The sequence below is a fragment of the Bufo bufo genome, chromosome 7, assembly GCF_905171765.1.
Source record: "Bufo bufo chromosome 7, aBufBuf1.1, whole genome shotgun sequence".
In the NCBI taxonomy this organism is placed as follows: Eukaryota; Metazoa; Chordata; class Amphibia; order Anura; family Bufonidae; genus Bufo; species Bufo bufo.
Genome location: NC_053395.1, coordinates 201,642,142 through 201,665,081, shown reverse-complemented (window position 1 = coordinate 201,665,081; position 22,940 = coordinate 201,642,142). Strand labels below are relative to the sequence as shown.

The following is a 22,940-nucleotide window of genomic DNA, read 5'->3' as shown; positions in this document are numbered from 1 at the left end:
TTCCTCTGACTCGAGTGGAGGGGCTATGGGGGTGGTGTCTTTGGGGGTGCACACAGCAGAGAGTGAGGCAGGTGCAGAAGTGGAAGGCTGAGTGATCCACTCTACCAACTCTGGTGCGTCCTTTGATGTAATCGCACGCACCTTCTCCAACTTTCCACTTGGGCTCCGGCCTGGTGCACCTGACCCTTACCACCCCTGCGGAATGGCCTGCCTTTTCCTCTACCTGTCATTTTCTAAATGACCCTCTGACAAAGTTCCTAGAGAAGAGCAGTATTTGTGGAAGCATAGAACCCATCAGTTTTTTTTTTTGGTGGCAACTGGTATATCACACCAGTTGCAATTAGTTGTTCCAATGTCCCTCTATATAGCTGCAGTATCGCAGCAGAACCGCACACAACTGCTGCACAATACAAATGCACTATAATATACTTTCCATGTTAGAAAGTATATTATAAGTATCTCACACCCCTCAGTAAGTCACACCTATCAATAGCACACCTATACCAGTCCTTAAAAGGACTTTTGTGGCCCTATTAGCTAGCGTTTGGTGTCCCTAACAGCCTGTCCCTGCTCCACACAGCAACCTCTCCCTACACTGGCAAAAGACTAAATGTAAAATGGCGGCCAGATCGGGTTTATTTATAGGGTTGGGGGTATGTCCATGTGCTGAAACGTCTCAATTGGCTGTCCTGTACCACCTGATGGATGTGTCTTGGGTCAAAGTTCTGCACAATGCAAAGAATATGGCGCAGGCGTACATCGCCATATGGTCGCCTGTTCGGCGAACGAGCAAAGTTCCCCGTGAAACGGCCTTGCAGTTCGCCCAGCGGTCATCTCTAGTCACCACTGCGCCTAGTGAATGGCTGCGGCAGTCACATGACAAGTCAATGCTGGAACCCGGTAAACTGGAGGAGGACCAGGGAATCGTTGTCACACAAATCAAAAAGGTTGCCCCCCCCCCCCCCTCTAGTTGTCATAATGCTTGTCCTGACTCAATGGGGGTCATTTATCATGGCCCCTTAAACCAGTTTTTGGCATTAAAAAGTTGCTTGTCCTCATTTTGTCACTTTTTAAATGCCTGTGCGCCTAAGGCAGGGTTTGTATGTCACCCTTGATACTGGGGATTGGCGGAGGACAGGACTGGTGTAAATGACAATTGAAATCTATATATCAGGGACTTCAATCTAAGCACACGGACTGGAGGAGGATGCGCCTAATATTTATGTTGAGGTCTGCGAAAATTCAGAATACATAATTGATAAAAAAGGAACCTGCTTTGGTCACCAAAAAGCAGCAACTATCATATTGCTATCCTAACAAATAAAATGGTTGTAACCGTTACTAATGCATACTAAAAATAGCTGAATTGTGTCCAGTCCTGAAGGTCCAAAATACCCTGAACCTGAGTCGCTTAGAGGGGCGTTTTCTGGGCTCCTGATATTGATCCACCGATCAGCTGTCCTCTGCAGCCTCCTGCGCTGGAACTGGCGCTTTGGTGCAGGAAGCACGGCTCTCTTCAAAGTGTAGTGGCCGTGCGGAGTTACTGCAGCTCAGATCCCATTCACTTCAATAGGAGCTTAGCTGCAGTAATCCACCACTCCCACCGCACTATGAACATTGAAAGGGCTAGTTCCAGTGGGGGTGCGGGTTGTCAGACGCCAACTGATTAGATATAAACCGTACACATTAGATTAATCTTAGTCGAATGTGCCAATTTTGGTTAGAGCTTCCTTCCATCTAACGTGTATGGATGGTCTCTTCTTGACTTTCTCATGTCTTCAGATGGTGGGGGAAAGAAAGATCAGACTGTTGGATTTCAACATGCCTGACCCTTTTGTTCTCGGGTAAAAATAATACTCCGCCAGGGGTGTCTGTCAGCAGTTTACTTGTCTTTCACTCTTCAGTACACATGCACATCCAGACGAGGTATATCTGGGTTGGTAAGTATAGCTTTTGGCAAAACGAGCATTTGACCAAGCGCTATCTGAAGTATACTGCCCGCTTGGGAAATTATATCTTGCACCTGGTAAAATCTCGCTTTATGATTGTTGTCCTAGAATTAAAAAAAAATTCAAACAACTTGTCAACCTTTTAGGAAATTCTGAGTTAGGATCCTAACGAGGACCCCATCAGCACCAACAGTTTCAAGGTGGAGTCCTGTTCAGGATCCTCATCTCTTGGCTGGAGTGGAGGGCTGCCCTGTCCTGCTTACACACACAACCCATTGATTTGACCAGGCACTGTGTAATGCTTAATGTCTCCTGTGGCGGCGCTGCAGTAAAATTGAACACTTGCTGCCAGCTTTCCACATACATAACAGATCATTGCTGGTGGTTCCATCTATCAAGCAGGGATTGTCCAAAGCAGGGAACCCTTTGAAGGTTACGATGGCTAGATCCATAGATGGGACTTTTATGAACAGATGGTCGTCACTTAGCTGTTAGGAGGGTTTATTGTGTGTTGCATAGATATATGTATTCCTTCATTTTAAAGTTGTTGTTTTTTTAAACCTTTTCCAGGCAAATCTAACCCATGTCCAAGCGGCCGAGCTGATCAGAACATCCACTCAGAATGAACTGCCATCCAGGGAAGCTCAACTTCTCACATTAGAAAACACAAAGGAGTTTGATGTACTGGTCATTGGTGGAGGAGCCACCGGCTGCGGATGTGCTTTGGACGCTGTCACTAGAGGTATGGAACCAAGGTTGCGAACTGTCAAGAAATCATTATAGTGAGCTACAGACTGTGTTGGCTGTCCATGATTTTGGGATAAGTTGTCCAGAAAAAAAGAGAAATTCTGGTTGGCAACCCTGTACCTTACACAATGGTCCACAAGGAGCACTTAGTAGACACCATTCAGCATTATTATGTGAGCATTAGCATCATCAACTCTTAGGCCCCTTGCAGACGAGCGTGTCCGGATGCGTCCTGGAGCATTGCGGCAAACCCGCGCAGGTAGGTACGCAATTGCAGTCAGTTTTGACTGCAATTGCGTTCCGATGTTCAGTTTTTATCGCGCAGGTGCAATGTGTTTTGCACGCGCGTAATAAAAAACCGACTGTGGTACCCAGACCCGAACTTCTTCACAGAAGTTCAGGTTTGGGTTAGTTGTAGTGTAGATTGTATTATTTTCCCCTATAACATGGTTATAAGGGAAAATAATGGCATTCTGAATACAGAATGCATAGTACAATAGGGCTGGAATCCACTTGTTCGCGCAGCCCGCATCTCTTCTGTCTTTATCTGTGAGCAATAGGACCTTTGATGACGTCACTGCGTTCATCACATGATCCATCACCATGGTGATAGATCATGTGATGAGCGTAGTGACGTCATCAAAGGTCCTATTGCTTACAGATAAAGACAGAAGAGATGCCAGCTGCGCGAACAAGTGGATTAAGGTGAGTTAAATTATTATTATTTTTTTAACCCCTCCAGCCCTATTGTACTATGCATTCTGTATTCAGAATGCTATTATTTTCCCTTATAACCATGTTATAAGGGGAAATAATAATGATCGGGTCCCCATCCCGATCGTCACCTAGCAACCGTGCGTGAAAATCGCACCGCATCCGCACTTGCTTGCGGATGCGGTGCGATTTTCATGCAACCCCATTCATTTCTATAGGGCCTGCATTACGTGAAAAACGCACAAAGAGGAGCATGCTGCGATTTTCACACAACGCACAAGTGATGCGCGAAAATCACTGCACGTGTGCACAGCCCCATAGAAATGAATGGGTCAGGATTCAGTGCGGGTGCAATGCGTTCAACTCACGCATTGCACCCGCGCGGAATACTCGCCTGTGTGAAAGGGGCCTTAGGCGCCAGAAGGGTTGATGACGCCAATGCCACAGAAGGGTGAAAACAGATCGGTAAGGCTACTTTCACATCTGTGCTTTGTATTCTGGTTTTGAGATCTGGCAAAGGTTCTCAAATCCGGAGAAAAACACTTCCATTTTGTCACCATAAATTGTCAATGGGGACAAAACAGGATGTCCACCGTTCCGTTTTGTGAACGGACATAAAACCGCTGCAAGCTGCAGTTTTGTGTCCGTTCTGCAATATAGAACAAACCAGACCCGGCCCTTAAAACAATGTAAGTCGATGAGTGACGGATCCGGTTTCTTTGGATGCAAAAGAAAACTGATCCGTCACCCATTGACTTAGGCCTCTTTCACACTACCGTATGGCTATTTCAATGTTTTGCAGTCCGTTTTTCACGGATCCGTTCCGTTTTTTTGTTTCCGTTGTGTTTCCGTTTTTCCGTATGGCATATACAGTAATTACATAGAAAAAATTAGGCTGGGCATAACATTTTCAATAGATGGTTCCGCAAAAAACGGAACGGATACGGAAGACATACGGATGCATTTGCGGGCAATAATAGGACATGTTCTATCTTTCAACGGAACGGTTAAAACGGAAATGCAAAAACGGAATGCATACGGAGTACATTCCATTTTTTTTTTTTTTTGCGGAACCATTGAAATGAATGGTTCCGTATACGGAACGCAAAAAACGGCCCGCAACATGGAAAAAAAAAAACCGGTAGTGTGAAAGAGGCCTTACATTGTTTTTAGTGCCGGATCCGGTTTGATCTACTTTGATTTAATACAACTGCATCAAAACAGGAGGCATCTTGATGTATTAAATCAAACTGAAGCAGGTTGCTCCGGTTTTGAGATCCTCTACCGGATCTCGAAACCGGAATACAAAGCGCACCCGCATGAGATTTCTGACGTCGGTAGCACAGGGAGGTGTACATGATGGAAGGAGAAGTCCTCGATTCTAATGAGAATGACTGGGCTCTGATGATCAAGGGTACTGCCCCTTGGGCTCATTTCAGCTTATTTGCATATCAGAAAGATTTTTTTTTTTTGGGGGGGAACAAAAAAAAAATATAGCAACAAAAAGATACAGAATAGGATACAGTAAATGTGATGGGATGCCAAGAGTGGTTTATAATGGAAAAAGGCGGTGACAGACTCCCTTTAAGTAAAAAAAAATGAACAACCCCTCATCCATTCAAAAACCATATAAATTGTTATACAAAGTTATGTCTGCTAGGACTCCATGGTGAATTGAGTCACACAACTCTATGAAATGTTGAACCCTGCCATTATCGCCGCAACGCCATGTACCCTTCATAGAGGCCCTCATCGGTCTTGGCTGCCCTTGCAGCACTTGTGCAGGCATCTGTGAAGGGTAGATGGGGATGATGCTAGAGTTCAACATTTCATACAGTTGTGTGACTCAATTCACTATGAAGTCCTAGCCAAATTAACATTGTAGCCTTCATAGATACCCTCATTTGTGTTACCTTCTGCACAATTGCTGCATAGGTAGCCATGTTATGGTGCCATAATGCGAAGATATCATGGATGGACCATTATATTGTGTTCTCTTGACAATAAATACTGTGGACCTTTTTTGTATTTTGACCACCCCATGGCTACATTGCATCAGACCCAAACTGATGCAACGCCAAGGCTGTAGGACCGTGGTTTCTAGGATTTGGCTTTTCAGCTGTTATGAACTCCCACCCAGTGGAGGTCCAGGTTTGCTGGGAGTCGTCCTTTCACAACAGCTGGAGAACCTAAGGTTGGAGACAACTACTGTAGGACGTGATGGTCTGCATTGTCACTCTACTGTTCTGCCTATAGAAAAAGGAGGAGCGCGGACACAGAAGAGATGGGTGTGTCCTTTTATTTAGATTATATTTTATGACTGAGAATTGTAATTCTTGTCTAAAACAGGACTTAAAACTGCACTTGTGGAACGAGATGATTTTTCTTCTGGGACCAGTAGCAGAAGCACCAAACTCATCCATGGAGGCGTCAGGTATCTCCAGAAAGCCATCATGAAGCTGGATGTGGAGCAGGTAACTCTCATGGTTGATGCTGTACGATCAGGTCTGTCTCATTAGCAGGATATTGATCTCAGAATCTAATAATTTGCTATTCTCTGTAATAAATTGGTGACTGGGAGCATTGTTCCATTGACATTTATAGATGAGGTTTCATTTCACTTTGACCAAACAAACCAGACACGAGACCCCGGGCATGGTAAAAATGCAAATATGCAAAGAAATGTTTTCGTTGTGCAGATTGATTTTCATATATATTTGGTTTGCTTTGAACTTAAATTACCTACTCTATTATAAGTTTATCTTGCACTGTTCCAACTTTTGGTTAGACTGCTGTGACCCCTCGTGATCCTTAGAGTGGGGGCACCCAGTCCATGTTCTCAATGAAAACTCCATTTCAAGAGGACCCTTCACCTCTCATGGCTTGTCTGGATTAGTAAATACTTGCATTCTCCATTAAAACTATGCATTGTGACGATCTTATGCTATTCCTTTTAGAAATTTGTGAAACAATTGACAACTGGATGTTATCAGTTAGGGGTGTGTCCCTGCTCTGTTTGATCATTGTCAGACTGTGTAGTAACACGCCCCTTTAACAAAGGGAGTGGTAACTAGGGATGAGCGAACCCGTGGAAGTTTGGGTTCGTCCAAACTTCAGATCATAGTTCAGGTTCGGGACCCAAAACTTGACCCCGAACCCCATTGAGGTCAATGGTGACCTGAACTTCACTTTATTAATTTCCGTTATAACATGGTTATATCGGAACATAATAGCATTCTTAAGACAGAATGCAAAACAATAGGGCCATTTAGGGGTTAAAACAAAAAAACTACTTACCTCATCCGCTTCTTCTATCTTAACTAAACAGGGCCTGCCAAAGGACCTGCAATATGCGTGATGACGTCACCATGTGGGTGAGCGCGGTGAAGTCATCGGTCTTTTGGCAGGTCCTGTGAAGATAGAAGAAGCTGCTGCAGCGCGATCAAGTGGATGAGGTGAGTTTTTTTTTTTTTTTACCGCTAAATGGCCATATTGTTTTGCATTCTGTCTTAAGAATGCTATTATATTCCGATATAACCATGTTATAATGGAAAAATAATATTATCCCCAGAACACCGAACCCGGACTTCAGTGAAAAAGTCCGGGTTTGGGTCCAGTTACCGAAACTCGCCAAGTTCAGTACGAACCCGAACTTTGCAGTTTGGGTTCACTTATTCCTAGTGGTGACACCTGGTTGTCAGTGTATTCATAGATTTCTTAGAGGAACAACAGAGGAACAGCACAATGCTACTATGAAGAGAGGTTTCAGAGTTCTTATTTTGTGAACAATACAAGTAATTTCTAAAAAGAGGATGTCCGTAATGTGGGCAGGACCTCTTTAAGTGCCGCCAGTCTTCTTAAGGGGTTACTTCATCCACTGAGTAGGTGATGGGTGTCTGACCACTGATTACTAGAACAGGGGACCCCATTTCCCCCTGTCTGCATGACAACTATGCCTGGTATTGGCCAGCTTTAGCACCAGGGATTAAGTTAATAATTATATTCCCTATAAGCCACTGTCTGAAATTAGAAAATTAGGATGTGCTTGTGCAGTCCCCCAGAGCAGGGGGCATCTGCAAATAGATTGTAATGTAATATGCTGTTATGTTATGTATTGCACCCAGCATAGCCATGTATGGATGGCACAGCTGCAGTTAACAATCCTGGTTCAGCTCTTGTAGGAGGTTGGGTGAGGATCCAGGATCTGCCCCTATCTCAGTTAGTCAGTTGAGACTGGAGTTCAGAGAGGGAGGAAGCAGTGGCCTATGCTCCTTCTTCTTAGACTCAAAAAGTTACAGAGACTAACAGATCTCTACATGATCTACAGAAGGAGAAACACAAAAGAGTGAACTTAGGATCTACATGGGCGAGCATTGGAGTCAGTAAGGTAAACTACTATCTAAGGCTGCCAAGACTTTACTGCAGTGAGGGACACTGTTAAGACATCCTTCATACCTGGACACGACCTGGTCAGTTGTATCACTAGAACCCTATATCCAAAGTGGACATTACAGCCATTATTACAACAGTACTATTGTCCACTTTGGATTCTGCCGGTGGAGACTTGAGACAGATAGAGAGTGAAGAGGGTCATAACTCCCATCCTTGCCTAAATCATTATCTGGGAGGAATTTTACCGTGTACAGTTGGAACTGTGCTTTAATTGGATGTACTACTCTAATTTTGCACTACAGTAAAGAGAGATGTTTATTCTTCTGTCTCTGGGCTGGTTACTTACTCCTGCACCAGACGCCGGCCATTTCACTGTACACGTCCTGCCGTGCATAAATCTAAAGGTCTAACATCAAGAGCGGCCTAAATACCATCAGGCAGGAGCCCCAGAATCGGGGTGTGCTCCGAGGGGAGAAAGGGTGCCCTCTACTTTCTCTGCACCAGTTTTAGGGGGCAACGGTCTCAGAGAAGCCACTGTGATTGACTGTGACAACCAGAGACACTACCACTACCACTCCCATCCTCCGCTATGGCTTTTTAGTGGCTTGCTGCACTTTTCTACCAGAAAGAGCGCCACTTCTGTCAAATGACCGCATCTGGTATTGCAGCTCAGTTCTCTTAATTTCAATTAGACTGCTTTGTAATTCCAGGTACAGCCGTTGGACAAGTGCGCTGCTTCCTGAAGAAATAATTTTTTTTCTCGAACCTCTTACTTTGACTCAAAATCAAGTGTGAAGCTTTAAATAAGTCATAGCAATTTACGGCGTGGAGTCCTCTCTTGCTTCTGACAGACCGGTGGTTGCCTTATTACAACGTGAAGTATGGATAAGTGTAAATGTTAGATATGAGTCTGACTGCTGGGCCAGAGTAGGAGCCCCTGGTCCGAGACTTCCACCCATCTCGGACAAGTTTCTATGGAGCGGGGGTCGAGTATGTACCCTGTTACTCTGTGTTCAGGGCACGTGTATATCGGCGGTTCAGTGTTCTGGCTGTGGGAGAGGCACTAGGTTCCAGTTCTGGTGCTGAGTGAGGATCCCAGGAGTCGGATATGCATCGATCTACGGAATGAAAACTATTCTACTTTTTTTCTTTTTTAAACCAGCCCTTGGAACTGAATACTTTTGTAATTGCATATAATTGAAAATTTTGTATAACCAGTGAGTTATTCAATAAACGTATCTGTATAGCGCCACCTGCTGTTTGCTCTTACTTATTTTTTTTCCATCCACCTCACTGAGATGGTCACACATGCTCTGTTTAAATCTTCGACCAGCCGTATGCTCTGTCGGAAGCTGTGGCAGTTGCCGGGAAAGAGCTACAGCAGAAAGGACACCCCCTCCCCGAGCTGCCAGCTTGAAATAAGTCTAGAAGAACAATTGGAGCAATGAGTGAGGAGATCTCTGGATCCATGTGAGGTACAGGGCTGGTTCTAGCTTTGCTATAAACCGATTGCCATGTTCTATATGATGTCTGATTTTCATTTTTTACATCAATCATGGCATAACCCCTTTAAGGTGGATTACCCCTTTAAATCACCAGTAAGTACTCATAACAGGAACTTGTGAGTGCAGATGATTTTTCTCAGTGATGCGAATCGCCTGACAGATGCTGGATTATTGATCCCACTGCTAGATAAGGGAGTGCACTGTGTAAACTCTTCCAGGCAAGTGTTCTTTTGACCGTACGTCTGTAGTTTGTATAACCGCACATTTGTGGTTGAATTCTAGCCACCATCACCGGGCGGCGTCATGGCCGTGCCCAGGGTCGCTGAGTTCATAGTGAACCTTGGTCGTCACTAGGACATATGTGACACCTCAACAATCATTTCCTCCAGTGTAATCTCTTACGATGATACAAAGCGAATACGCTGAACTCCACAATCATTAGGAAACTGTCATAATTGTGCCCTATCACTCAAAATCTGGATTTGTAATGATCTTGGTGTGTCGTCAACATCAAAAATATCTAGCCTTTTTATAACTTTTATGACATTTGTTGGTGCTTTTTTCACTTATTTTTCAGATCATTTTTACACTGATTAGCATAAGTCTTTTGCTATCTAAAAACCATCAGTAAGTAGGCTGACAGATATTACTATGTCTTTCATACGTCAATGTATTCTGCTTGTCTCATTGGCACACAAACCTTCAAAGTGACTTAAAATACTTGAATTTAAAGGGGTTTTCCAGGATTTACATATTGATGCCCTATCTTCAGAATAGGTCATCAGAATGAAATCGGTATGGGTCTGACTTCTGGGACCCCTATCGATCAGCTGTACGGAGAGGCCATGGCGTTTAGGCCTCTTCCTAGGCCAGTGATGTCGTGTTCATCGGACACATGGTCTAGGCGCAGCTCAATTTCATTCAAGTGAATGGGGCTGAGCTGCAATACCAAGCACAGCCACAATACAATGCACGGCGCTGTGCTTGGTAAGCTGACGTGACCACATCCATCGTTTACAGGAGGGGGAACAGAAGACCACTGTAGGAAGCCGGAACCAATAGGTGCGGCGCAGGTGTGCATACTTTTTCAACAGATGAAACACATTGGGGTTAAAAGTTTTAAGAAATCCAAAAACGAGGATGACCCCATAAAAGGCAGAGCTCCTTATAAAAAATGTGCAAATTAGCTTTCCTCGAGAAGAAAAAACTCTAGTGCCAACCATACAGTGCCTTGCAAAAGTATTCACCCTCCTTTTTTTTCGTATTTTTGTGCCTCACAACCTGGGATTAACATGGATTGTTTGAGGATTTGCATCATTTAATTTACAGAACATGCCCACAACTTTGAAGATGTTTTTTTAATTTTTTATTGTGAACCAAACAACAAATAGGACAAAATAACAGAAAAAGTCAATGTGCATAACTATTCACCCCCCTAAAGTCAATACTTTGTAGAGCAACATTTTGCGGCAATCACAGCTCCAAGTCGCTTTGGATAAGTCTCTATGAGCTTGCCACATCTTACCACTGGGATTTTTGCCCATTCCTCCTTGCAAAACTGCTCCAGCTCCTTCAGGATGGATGGTTTGCGCTTGTGAACAGCAATCTTTTGGTCTGACCACAGATTTTCTATTGGATTGAGATCTGGGCTGGGGCCATTCCAACACATTTACATGTTTTCCCTTAAACCACTCAAGTGTTGCATTAGCCGTGTGTTTGGGGTCATTGTCCTGCTGGAAGGTGAACCTCCGTCCTAGCCTCAGATCATGCACAGATTTTGCTCAAGAATATCCCTGTATTTAGCACCATCCATCTTTCCCTCCACTCTGACCAGTTTCCGAGTCCCATCCCCCCAGCATGATGCTGCCACCACCATGTCTCACTGTGGGGATGGTGTTCTTTGGGTGATGTCATGTGTTGGGTTTGCCCCAGACACAGCGTTTTCTTTGATGGCCCAAAAGTTCAATTTTAGTCTCATCAGACCAGAGCACCTTCCTCCATACATTTTGGTAGTCTCTCACATGCCTTTTCGCAAACTCACAACGTGCCTTTTTGTTTGTAGCTGAAAGTAATGTCTTTCTTCTGGCCACTCTGCCATAAAGGCCAACTCTATGGAGCGTACGGCCTATTGTCGTCCTATGTACAGATCCTCCAGTCTCTGCTGTGGAACTCTGCAGCTCCTCCAGGGTTACCATAGGTCTCTGTGCTGCCTCTCCGGTTAATGCCCTCCTTGCCCAATCCGTGAGGTTTGGTGGGCGACCGTCTCATGGCAGGTTTGCTGTTGTGCCATATTCTTTCCATTTGGTTATGATAGATTTGATGGTGCTCCTGGGGATCATCAAAGATATGGATATTTTTTTTATAACCTAACCCCTGACTTATACTTCTCAACAAAATTGTCCCTTACTTGTTTGGAGAGTTCCTTGGTCTTTATGGCAGTGTTTGGTTAGTGATGCCTCTTGCTTAGGTGTTGCAGCCTCTGGGGCCTTTAAAAAAAGGTGTGTATATGTAATGACAGATCATGTGACACTTAGATTTCACACAGGTGACATCATTTTACTAATTACGTGACTTCTAAAGGTAATTGGTTGCACCAGAGCTTTTTATGGGCTTCCTAACAAACGGGGTGAATACATACGCACATGACAATTTTCTGTTTTCTATTTCTAAACAATAGTTTTATTTTATATATTTTTCTCATTTCACTTCACCAACTTAGACTATTGTGTTCTAATCCATCACATAAAATTCAGATTAACAAAACATTGAACTTAATGCTGTAATGTAACAAAATACGAAAAAAAAGGGAAGGGGGTGAATACTTTTGCAAGGCACTGTAGGTATATTCTCTGTAAGTTCATGTCCAATCCATAAACGGAGCCTTGAAATATTACTATGGTTATTGGTCAAACTAGATACACATTTGTGGATGGCTGAGGGGGGTTCTCGTCTCTTGCTAGTTCTATGGGGTACGCTGAGGTCTGGAGTCTTATGTGCAATGCTTCATAGGAAAAATATATCATTTAGCTCGGCTCGATGTCATCAATGAGAGCCGGTATAGATACATCGAAAAAATTTATCCACACAGAAATTGGGCCTTTAAATGACATGATGAAGGTGAAGATTCACTTTAAAGGGGTTATCCCATGATTATTGTAAAAAATGAAATCGGACATCATATAGTACAGGACAACCTCTTTCTAACAAAGCTAGAACCAGCCCTGTACCTCACATGGATCCAGAGATCTCCACATTCATTGCTCTGTGTCTTTTCTGCTGCAGCTCAGGGGGCGTGTCCATGCTCTCCCTATCACAGCTCAGGGGGCGTGTCCATGCTCTCCCTATCAGCTCAGGAGGCAGTTGAAGGATGAAACTGAGCATGTGCGGCCATCTCAGTGAGCAGGACAAAGAATAAGAAAAAAGAAGGTGGCGGTATATATGCAGATACATTTTCTTGAATAACTCAGTGGCTATACAAAATATTTAATTACAAGCAATTACAAAAGTATTAAGATCCAGGTGCTGGTTTGAAAACTAGAATATTTTTCATGGGACAACCCCTTTTTTCTAAAGGTTGGCAGTGCCACCCAGAAGTAAGCGGAGACCATAGGGAACGAGAGCGGCTATTGTGCTGAGCCAGCGGTGACTTAACCACCTCCGGACCGCCTAACGCAGGATCGCGTTCCGGAGGTGGCAGCCCTGCGCAGAGTCACGCATATATGCGTCATCTCGCGATGGGCGAGATTTCCTGTGAACGCGCGCACACAGGCGCGCGCGCTCACAGGAACGGAAGGTAAGAGAGTTGATCTCCAGCCTGCCAGCGGCGATCGTTCGCTGGCAGGCTGGAGATGTGTTTTTTTTAACCCCTAACAGGTATATTAGACGCTGTTTTGATAACAGCGTCTAATATACCTGCTACCTGGTCCTCTGGTGGTCCCATTTGTTTGGATCGACCACCAGAGGACACAGGTAGCTCAGTAAAGTCCCACCAAGCACCACTACACTACACTACACCCCCCCCCCCGTCACTTATTAACCCCTTATTAGCCCCTGATCACCCCTGATCACCCCATATAGACTCCCTGATCACCTCCCTGTCATTGATCACCCCCCTGTCATTGATTACCCCCCTGTAAAGCTCCATTCAGATGTCCGCATGATTTTTACGGATCCACTGATAGATGGATCGGATCCGCAAAACGCATCCGGACGTCTGAATGAACCCTTACAGGGGCGTGATCAATGACTGTGGTTATCACCCCATATAGACTCCCTGATCACCCCCCCTGTCATTGATTACACCCCTGTCATTGATCAACCCCCTGTAAAGCTCCATTCAGACGTCCGCATGATTTTTACGGATCCACTGATGGATAGATCGGATCCGCAAAACGCATCCGGACGTCTGAATGAAGCCTTACAGGGGCGTGATCAATGACTGTGGTGATCACCCCATATAGACTCCCTGATCACCCCCCTGTAAAGCTCCATTCAGATGTCCGCATGATTTTTACGGATGCACTGATAGATGGATCCGATCCGCAAAACGCATCCGGACGTCTGAATGAAGCCTTACAGGGGCATGATCAATGACTGTGGTGATCACCCCATATAGACTCCCTGATCACCCCCCTGTCATTGATCACCCCCCTGTAAAGCTCCATTCAGATGTCCGCATGATTTTTACGGATGCACTGATAGATGGATCCGATCCGCAAAACGCATCCGGACGTCTGAATGAAGCCTTACAGGGGCATGATCAATGACTGTGGTTATCACCCCATATAGACTCCCTGATTACCCCCCTGTCATTGATTACCCCCCTGTCATTGATTACCCCCCCTGTAAAGCTCCATTCAGATGTCCGCATGATTTTTACGGATGCACTGATAGATGGATCGGATCCGCAAAACGCATCCGGACGTCTGAATGAAGCCTTACAGGGGAGTGATCAATGACTGTGGTGATCACCCCATATAGACTCCCTGATCACCCCCCTGTCATTGATTACCCCCCTGTAAAGCTCCATTCAGATGTCCGCATGATTTTTACGGATGCACTGATAGATGGATCGGATCCGCAAAACGCATCCGGACGTCTGAATGAAGCCTTACACGGGCGTGATCAATGACTGTGGTGATCACCCCATATTGACTCCCTGATCACCCCCCCTGTCATTGATCAACCCCCCTGTCATTGATCAACCCCCCTGTCATTGATCACCCCCCTGTCATTGATCACCCCTCTGTAAGGCTCCATTCAGATATTTTTTTGGCCCAAGTTAGCAGAATTTTTTTTTTTTTTTCTTACAAAGTCTCATATTCCACTAACTTGTGTCAAAAAATAAAATCTCACATGAACTCACCATACCCCTCACGGAATCCAAATGCGTAAAATTTTTTAGACATTTATATTCCAGACTTCTTCTCACGCTTTAGGGCCCCTAGAATGCCAGGGCAGTATAAATACCCCACATGTGACCCCATTTCGGAAAGAAGACACCCCCAGGTATTCCGTGAGGGGCATATTGAGTCCATGAAAGATTGAAATTTTTGTCCCAAGTTAGCGGAACGGGAGACTTTGTGAGAAAAAAATTAAAAATATCAATTTCCACTAACTTGTGCCAAAAAAAAAAAATTTCTATGAACTCGCCATGCCCCTCATTGAATACCTTGGGGTGTCTTCTTTCCAAAATGGGGTCACATGTGGGGTATTTATACTGCTCTGGCATTCTAGGGGCCCCAAAGCGTGAGAAGAAGTCTGGTATCCAAATGTCTAAAAATGCCCTCCTAAAAGGAATTTGGGCACCTTTGCGCATCTAGGCTGCAAAAAAGTGTCACACATCTGGTATCGCCGTACTCAGGAGAAGTTGGGGAATGTGTTTTGGGGTGTCATTTTACATTTACCCATGCTGGGTGAGAAAAATATCTTGGTCAAATGCCAACTTTGTATAAAAAAATGGGAAAAGTTGTCTTTTGCCAAGATATTTCTCTCACCCAGCATGGGTATATGTAAAATGACACCCCAAAACACATTCCCCAACTTCTCCTGAATACGGCGATACCACATGTGTGACACTTTTTTGCAGCCTAGGTGGGCAAAGGGGCCCATATTCCAAAGAGCACCTTTAGGATTTCACAGGTCATTTACCTACTTACCACACATTAGGGCCCCTGGAAAATGCCAGGGCAGTATAACTACCCCACAAGTGACCCCATTTTGGAAAGAAGACACCCCAAGGTATTCCGTGAGGGGCATGGCGAGTTCCTAGAATTTTTTATTTTTTGTCACAAGTTAGTGGAAAATGATGATTTTTTTTTTTTTTTTTTTTCATACAAAGTCTCATATTCCACTAACTTGTGACAAAAAATAAAAAGTTCCATGAACTCACTATGCCCATCAGCGAATACCTTGGGGTCTCTTCTTTCCAAAATGGGGTCACTTGTGGGGTAGTTATACTGCCCTGGCATTCTAGGGGCCCAAATGTGTGGTAAGGAGTTTGAAATCAAATTCTGTAAAAAATGACCTGTGAAATCCGAAAGGTGCTCTTTGGAATATGGGCCCCTTTGCCCACCTAGGCTGCAAAAAAGTGTCACACATCTGGTATCTCCGTAATCGGGAGAAGTTGGGGAATGTGTTTTGGGGTGTCATTTTACATATACCCATGCTGGGTGAGAGAAATATCTTGGCAAAAGACAACTTTTCCCATTTTTTTATACAAAGTTGGCATTTGACCAAGATATTTATCTCACCCAGCATGGGTATATGTAAAAAGACACCCCAAAACACATTCCTCAACTTCTCCTGAATACAGAGATACCAGATGTGTGACACTTTTTTGCAGCCTAGGTGGGCAAAGGGGCCCACATTCCAAAGAGCACCTTTCGGATTTCACAGGTCATTTACCTACTTACCACACATTTGGGCCCCTAGAATGCCAGGGCAGTATAACTACCCCACAAGTGACCCCATTTTGGAAAGAAGAGACCCCAAGGTATTCGCTAATGGGCATAGTGAGTTCATGGAAGTTTTTATTTTTTGTCACAAGTTTGTGGAATATGAGACTTTGTATGAAAAAAAAAAAATAAAAAAAAAAATCATCATTTTCCACTAACTTGTGACAAAAAATAAAAAATTCTAGGAACTCGCCATGCCCCTCACGGAATACCTTGGGGTGTCTTCTTTCCAAAATGGGGTCACTTGTGGGGTAGTTATACTGCCCTGGTATTCTAGGGGCCCAAATGTGTGGTAAGGAGTTTGAAATCAAATTCAGGAAAAAATGAGGAGTGAAATCCGAAAGGTGCTCTTTGGAATATGGGCCCCTTTGCCCACCTAGGCTGCAAAAAAGTGTCACACATCTGGTATCCCCGTACTCAGGAGAAGTTGAGGAATGTGTTTTGGGGTGTCTTTTTACATATACCCATGCTGGGTGAGATAAATATCTTGGTCAAATGACAACTTTGTATAAAAAAATGGGAAAAGTTGTCTTTTGCCAAGATATTTCTCTCACCCAGCATGGGTATATATAAAATGACACCCCAAAACACATTCCCCACCTTCTCCTGAGTACGGAGATACCAGATGTGTGACACTTTTTTGCAGCCTAGGTGGGCAAAGGGGCCCATATTCCAAAGAGCACCTTTCGGATTTCACAGGTCATTTTTTACAGAATTTGATTTCAAACTCCTTACCACACATTTGGGCCCCTAGAATGCCAGGGCAGTATAACTACCCCACAAGTGACCCCATTTTGGAAAGAAGAGACCCCAAGGTATTCGCTGATGGGCATAGTGAGTTCATAGAACTTTTTATTTTTTGTCACAAGTTAGTGGAATATGAGACTTTGTAAGAAAAAAAAAAAAAAAATAAATCATAATTTTCCGCTAACTTGTGACACAAAATAAAAAGTTCTATGAACTCACTATGCCCATCAGCGAATACCTTAGGGTGTGTACTTTCAGAAATGGGGTCATTTGTGGGGTGTTTGTACTGTCTGGGCATTGTAGAACCTCAGGAAACATGACAGGTGCTCAGAAAGTCAGAGCTGCTTCAAAAAGCGGAAATTCACATTTTTGTACCATAGTTTGTAAACGCTATAACTTTTACCCAAACCATTTTTTTTTTTACCCAAACATTTTTTTTTTTATCAAAGACATGTAGAACTATAAATTTAGAGCAAAATTTCTATATGGATGTCGTTTTTTTTTGCAAAATTTTACAACTGAAAGTGAAAAATGTCATTTTTTTGCAAAAAAATCGTTAAATTTCGATTAATAACAAAAAAAGTAAAAATGTCAGCAGCAATGAAATACCACCAAATGAAAGCTCTATTAGTGAGAAGAAAAGGAGGTAAAATTCATTTGGGTGGTAAGTTGCATGACCGAGCAATAAACGGTGAAAGTAGTGTAGGTCAGAAGTGTAAAAAGTGGCCTGGTCTTTCAGGGTGTTTAAGCACTGGGGGCTGAAGTGGTTAAACAGTGGAGTATTTTTTATTTCATTGCTTTAAACCACTTCCAGCTTTTAGGGGAAAAAAAATATGCTGGACATCCCCTTTAAGACAGAGAGAAGACTCAAATATTTTAAAGGCTGGAAAATCCTTCTGGGGCATTTAATTTTTGCATTTTACTCATTTTGAACAAAATTTTTGTTCTATAGCCTCCACTTTCAGCGTATCTGCCAACCACTTTCTTCTTTACACTGAATCAGTCAATGAGCTGCTCTGACGGTGCCATGTATAGTCCTCATCTCCGAGCTCCTGACAGCTCATAAACACTCATTATAGCTAAATTCTTACCCAACTGATAAAAGGTTGTGTAAATGAGTTTTTGAGCTTGAGCTGTCAGGAGTTCAGAGATAAGGGCTACACATCGAGCCTTCAGAACAGATCCCTGACGGATTTACCATAAAGCAAAAAGAACTGGTTGCAGATACACTGAAAGTGAAGGCTGTAGAACAAAAACTGTTGAAAATTAGTAATAAAGAGCAACTGCAAAAAAATTTTTAGTCCAAAATGAGTAAAATGCATTGATAAAAAAGAACTGTCCCCATAGCCTTTAGTCCCTTAATATCAGCAGTAAATATGCAGAAAACGAGTGATCTCCTGCCTACCGCTGGTTTATATCTCAGTGCTCTATTTAATATCTTCCACTCAACTGAAAAACGTCTGGAAGGCTGGAAGTTTCTCCGTGTCGGGAAGCTCAGTAACAAATTGAACGAAGGCCTTCCAGTCTTAAATCTTTATTAAATTGTGGCTAATTGTATTATTGACAGGTATGCTGACAGCCTTATTGTCCCCTGATGGTATTCATTGGTTCATTTACTACATCTGCAAGTCCGCCAAAGGCTGTGTGTTTTATGAATCAATTTAACTTGGATAGTAATGTTTTTTTCTCCAGCATCGCTGATGGGCAAGATAACACACTCCGATTCACAGGACTGTACTGTATGTCGCTAGTTAGGATACAAATGAGCGCCGTGAAAGCGACATGGATGAGGGGAAGGAAAACAGATTAAGTATTCACCCCCCCCCCCCCCCCCAGCAAAAGACAGCAATTTATTTAGAAATTCAGTAATTGCTCCAAGTCCCTTATACATGTCCTAGAAATCTCAGATTTAGTAACTCTATAGCGGATGTGTTCTGTATTGGGTTTTGTTTAATCGATTTGCTTTTTGTCTTCATGGCTTAAAAGGGTTTTCCAAGATTTTTTTTTAACTGATGACCTATCCTCTGGATAGGTAATTTGATCAGTGGGTGTCTGACACCCAGGACACCCCCCCTCCCCCGATCAGCTGTTTGAGAAGGCACCGGCGTTTGCAGTCGCAGCCAGCTCTTCCTAGGCAAGTGACGTCCCTTTCATGGGTCACATGGCCTTGGCACAGTTCAGCCCTATTGAAGTCAATGGGGCTATGCTGCGATACCAATCACAGCCGCTATACAATGTACGAAGCTGTGAGTATCTGTGCCTTCTCAAAGGCTGAGCGGTGGGGTCCTGGGTGTTGGACTCCCACTGATCAGTTAGAGGATAGGCCATTAGTATAAAAGTCTCGAAAAACCCCTTTAATTTTACAAATCAAATTCACCTACGTATAGGGAAAGGCATCATGGGACCATTAAAGGGGTTACTTCATAAAAGTATTTACTTTTCATATATTTTATACGGCCATCTGGATGTGATAAATTTGTCTCCCACTCTGGATCCCCCCCCCCATGAGTCACAGTGGAGAGCCACTACCAAGCCACGGCCCTCGCTCTGCTGGACACAACCCAATACTATATATTTCCTGCAGATGCTGCATTGGAAATGTATGAGAAGCCAGAGCTTCCCCTAGCGAATACAGATGATTGTTGCATGTTCCAGACGTTTGACCTGCTCTCTGTGATGGCTGTTTTTATAGAAGGGGTTAATAGAATTGTCCCACAGTTAAAGGGAACCTGTTACGTTGAACTGAAATCCGATCTGTGGCATCATGTTATAAAGCAGGAGAAGCTGAGCAGATTGATATACAGTGCTTTTAGGTGTGGACAAAAGTGCTCCAAAGTAAGAATGCTTTCAAAAATAGAAGTGTTCATTCTTTATTTTTATCAATTAACAAAATGCAAAGCGAATCCATATTTACCGTCAAAACACTTGGACACAATTTTTGAAGGACCTCTGCAAGGAGGTTGTTTCAAACAACTTGTAGAAGTAACCACAGATCTTCTGTGGATGTAGGCTTGCTCAAATCCTTCTGCCTCTTCATGTAATCCCAGACAGACTGGATGATGATGAGATCAGGGCTCTGTGGGGGCCGTATCATCACTTCCTTCTTTTGAGCTGAAGACCGTTCTTAACCTGTAGGATACCAGCACTGTAGTACATGTATGGCGCTAGAAACAGGGTCACAAATCCCAGCGCCGTACAACTGCGGTGCTCTGATTGGGCCGGTGCAGGAGCTGCGCCCGCCTGATCAGCTGTAGGGGTCCGGCAGTCACTGATAGCCGGACCCCTGCTGTATGCGCCGGTGCATTAACCCTTGCACTGCCGCAGTCAGTGCTGACCGCACCACGTGCGGGGTGTCCATCGGGTCCTCGCGCTGCTGTGAAGGGAACCAGATGGCTTGGACGGCACCCCGATGCCTTCTTTAGGCATCGTGGCTGCCATCCATGTCAGCCTGTGAGATCCAGCCCCCTGGATCTCACAGGCAGGAAGCTGTACGTGTATTACACTGAAATACACTTACAGCCAATGCATTACAATACAGAAGTATTGTAATGCATTGTAAAGGGGATCAGACCCCCAAAAGTTGAAGTCCCAGAGTGGACAAAAAAAAAGTGAAAAAAGAAGTAATAAAAAAAAAAAAAATCAGATTTAAATCCAAGAAAAATAAATCATTGATTTTTATCCACCCTGCAATGGCGCCCATAAACCAATCCATCAAAATCTGCGCTGCAATAGCCATATGGTGCTCCTTCCGTTCTGAGTCCTGCCATGTGCACCCACAGCAGTTTACCACCACATATGGGGTGTTGCTGTATTCAGGAGAAAATGGGTAACACCTTTATAGGGTGCTTTTTCTCCTGTTACCCCTTGTGAAAATGAAACATTTGGGGCTAAAAATGGGAAACTTCTAATTTTCACAGCCAAGTGTTTCCATATTCTGTAAAATGCTTAATATATTCTTTAAGGGGTGTAGTTTCCAAAATGGGGTCACTTTTTGAGGGTTTCCACTGTAGTGGTACGTCAGGGTCTCTTCAAATACAAAATGGTGCCTAAAAACCATTCTAGCAAAATCTGCCTCCAAAATCCATACGACGCTCCTTTCCTTCTGACCACTGCCACGTGCCCATAGGGAAGTTTACCACCACATATGGGGTATTTCTGTAAACTGCAGAATCAGAGTAATATATATTGAGGTTTATTTTGCTGTTAACCCTTGCTGTGTTGCAAGAAAAAATGTATTAGCATAAAAAAATCTACCCAAAAAGTGAAATTTTGAAATTCCACCTCCATTTTCCTTTAATTCTTGTGGAACTCCTCAAGGGTTAACAAAGTTTGTAACATCAGTTCTGAATAATTTGAGGGGTGTTGTTTCTAATATGGGGTCATTTATGGGTGGTTTTCCATTATGTAAGTTTTGGAAATTTTGTTGAAAATGTGAAAGATGGATTCTAGGCCTTCTAATGTCCTAAAAAATAAAACTACATTTACAAAATGATGACCACATAAAGCAGACATATGGGGAATGATGACTGATAACTATTTTATGAGGAATTAATATCTGTTTTAAAAGTAGAAAAATTCTAATTTTGAAATTGTTAATTTTTCAAAATTTTGGGTAAATTTTGGATAAATGTGAATTATATCGACTCAAATTTACCACTGTCGTGAAGTACAATGTGTCACGAGAAAATATTCTCAGAATGGTTTGGATAAGTAAAAGCGTTCCAAAGTTATTACCACATGAAGTGACACGTCAGACTTGCAAAAATCGGCCTGGGATATAAGCTGAAAAGTTGTTCCGTACCGAAGGGGTTAATGGCATTGGCTCTATGTTTGGCGTTGTTGATTTGCTTCAGGATAAATTTGAATTTAAACTCAGACTTCTATTTTTCAAAGCATTCTTATGTTGTAGCATTTTTTTCTACACCTGCCTAAAACATTTGCACAGCAGCACTGTATGTTTTTATGGAAAACAATCTGTATAATTTTTTATTTATTCTTTTAACCCCAGAGAGCAGGAGGAGCTGAGCAGATTGATATACTGCATAGCGTTGTGTATAACTTGTGAGTTATTAATTATAATCCCTGCTCATTCAAGGCTTGGTCCAGAGGGCGGTCCAACTCAGTGACTTCCAGGTGCCACTTCTCCCACTGGACTCCTAAGCCCAGAATGAACATGGATTTCAGTTAAAAACTTAGTTTCTACTGAATCTTTTTGCACAAATATTAATTTGCTCAGCTCCTCCTGCTCTATAACATGCTGCCAATAGATTGGACAACATTTTCATGGTGACAGGTACCCTTTAAATATTAAGTTGCTCTTCTAAATTAAGCAAAATATAAGTTTTTGATCATTAAGCTCTTGTGGCTTGATATTGCTATTGCATACTTGATATGGTATCCCTTTCCGCTCTTTTGATTCTCAATCGGAACATCCACTTCAAGTGTCCAGGGCTGGGAAGAAGAAGCGGCTTTTAATTTGCTAATTTTTATTGGATGACCTGTACAATTGTAGGAATCACTCCTCTGCCATATAGAAGACGATATGCCATCAATGAACCAACCCCTTTAAGAAAAGGTTTTGCATGTACATTGCACCCTCCTGCAACTTTTTGTGTTGTACAAGCCTGTATTGTAGTAACGTTCATTTCCTTGTATTTTTTTTTTTATATTTAAATTATCTTGAGTTGTCATAGCAAAAAGGGAAATAAAAAATAAATGTATTCTCTTTCCTTCTTTTTTCTCCTCAGTATAAACTGGTAAAAGAAGCTCTACATGAACGTGCCAACCTGTTGGAGATTGCTCCACATTTATCTGCCCCTCTGCCTATCATGCTGCCTGTGTACAAGTAAGAGATCACCGTTTCATGTTCTGTATTTAAAGAGGAACTCCGGGAGATTTTGCTTATCATCCCAGCCTTTACTGGTCATATT

At 43.2% G+C, this 22,940-nt stretch overlaps 1 protein-coding gene across 1 annotated transcript in view; it reads left to right on the top strand.

Moving 5' to 3' along the window:
* GPD2 (glycerol-3-phosphate dehydrogenase 2) overlaps positions 1–22,940 on the top strand; it is a 144,500-nt gene that overhangs the window by 38,895 nt on the left and 82,665 nt on the right. The window contains exons 3-5 of the mRNA XM_040440200.1: positions 2,520–2,691; positions 5,760–5,884; positions 22,758–22,855. Coding sequence (XP_040296134.1) covers positions 2,520–2,691; positions 5,760–5,884; positions 22,758–22,855 — 395 coding nt within the window. The remainder of the gene's footprint in view (positions 1–2,519; positions 2,692–5,759; positions 5,885–22,757; positions 22,856–22,940) is intronic.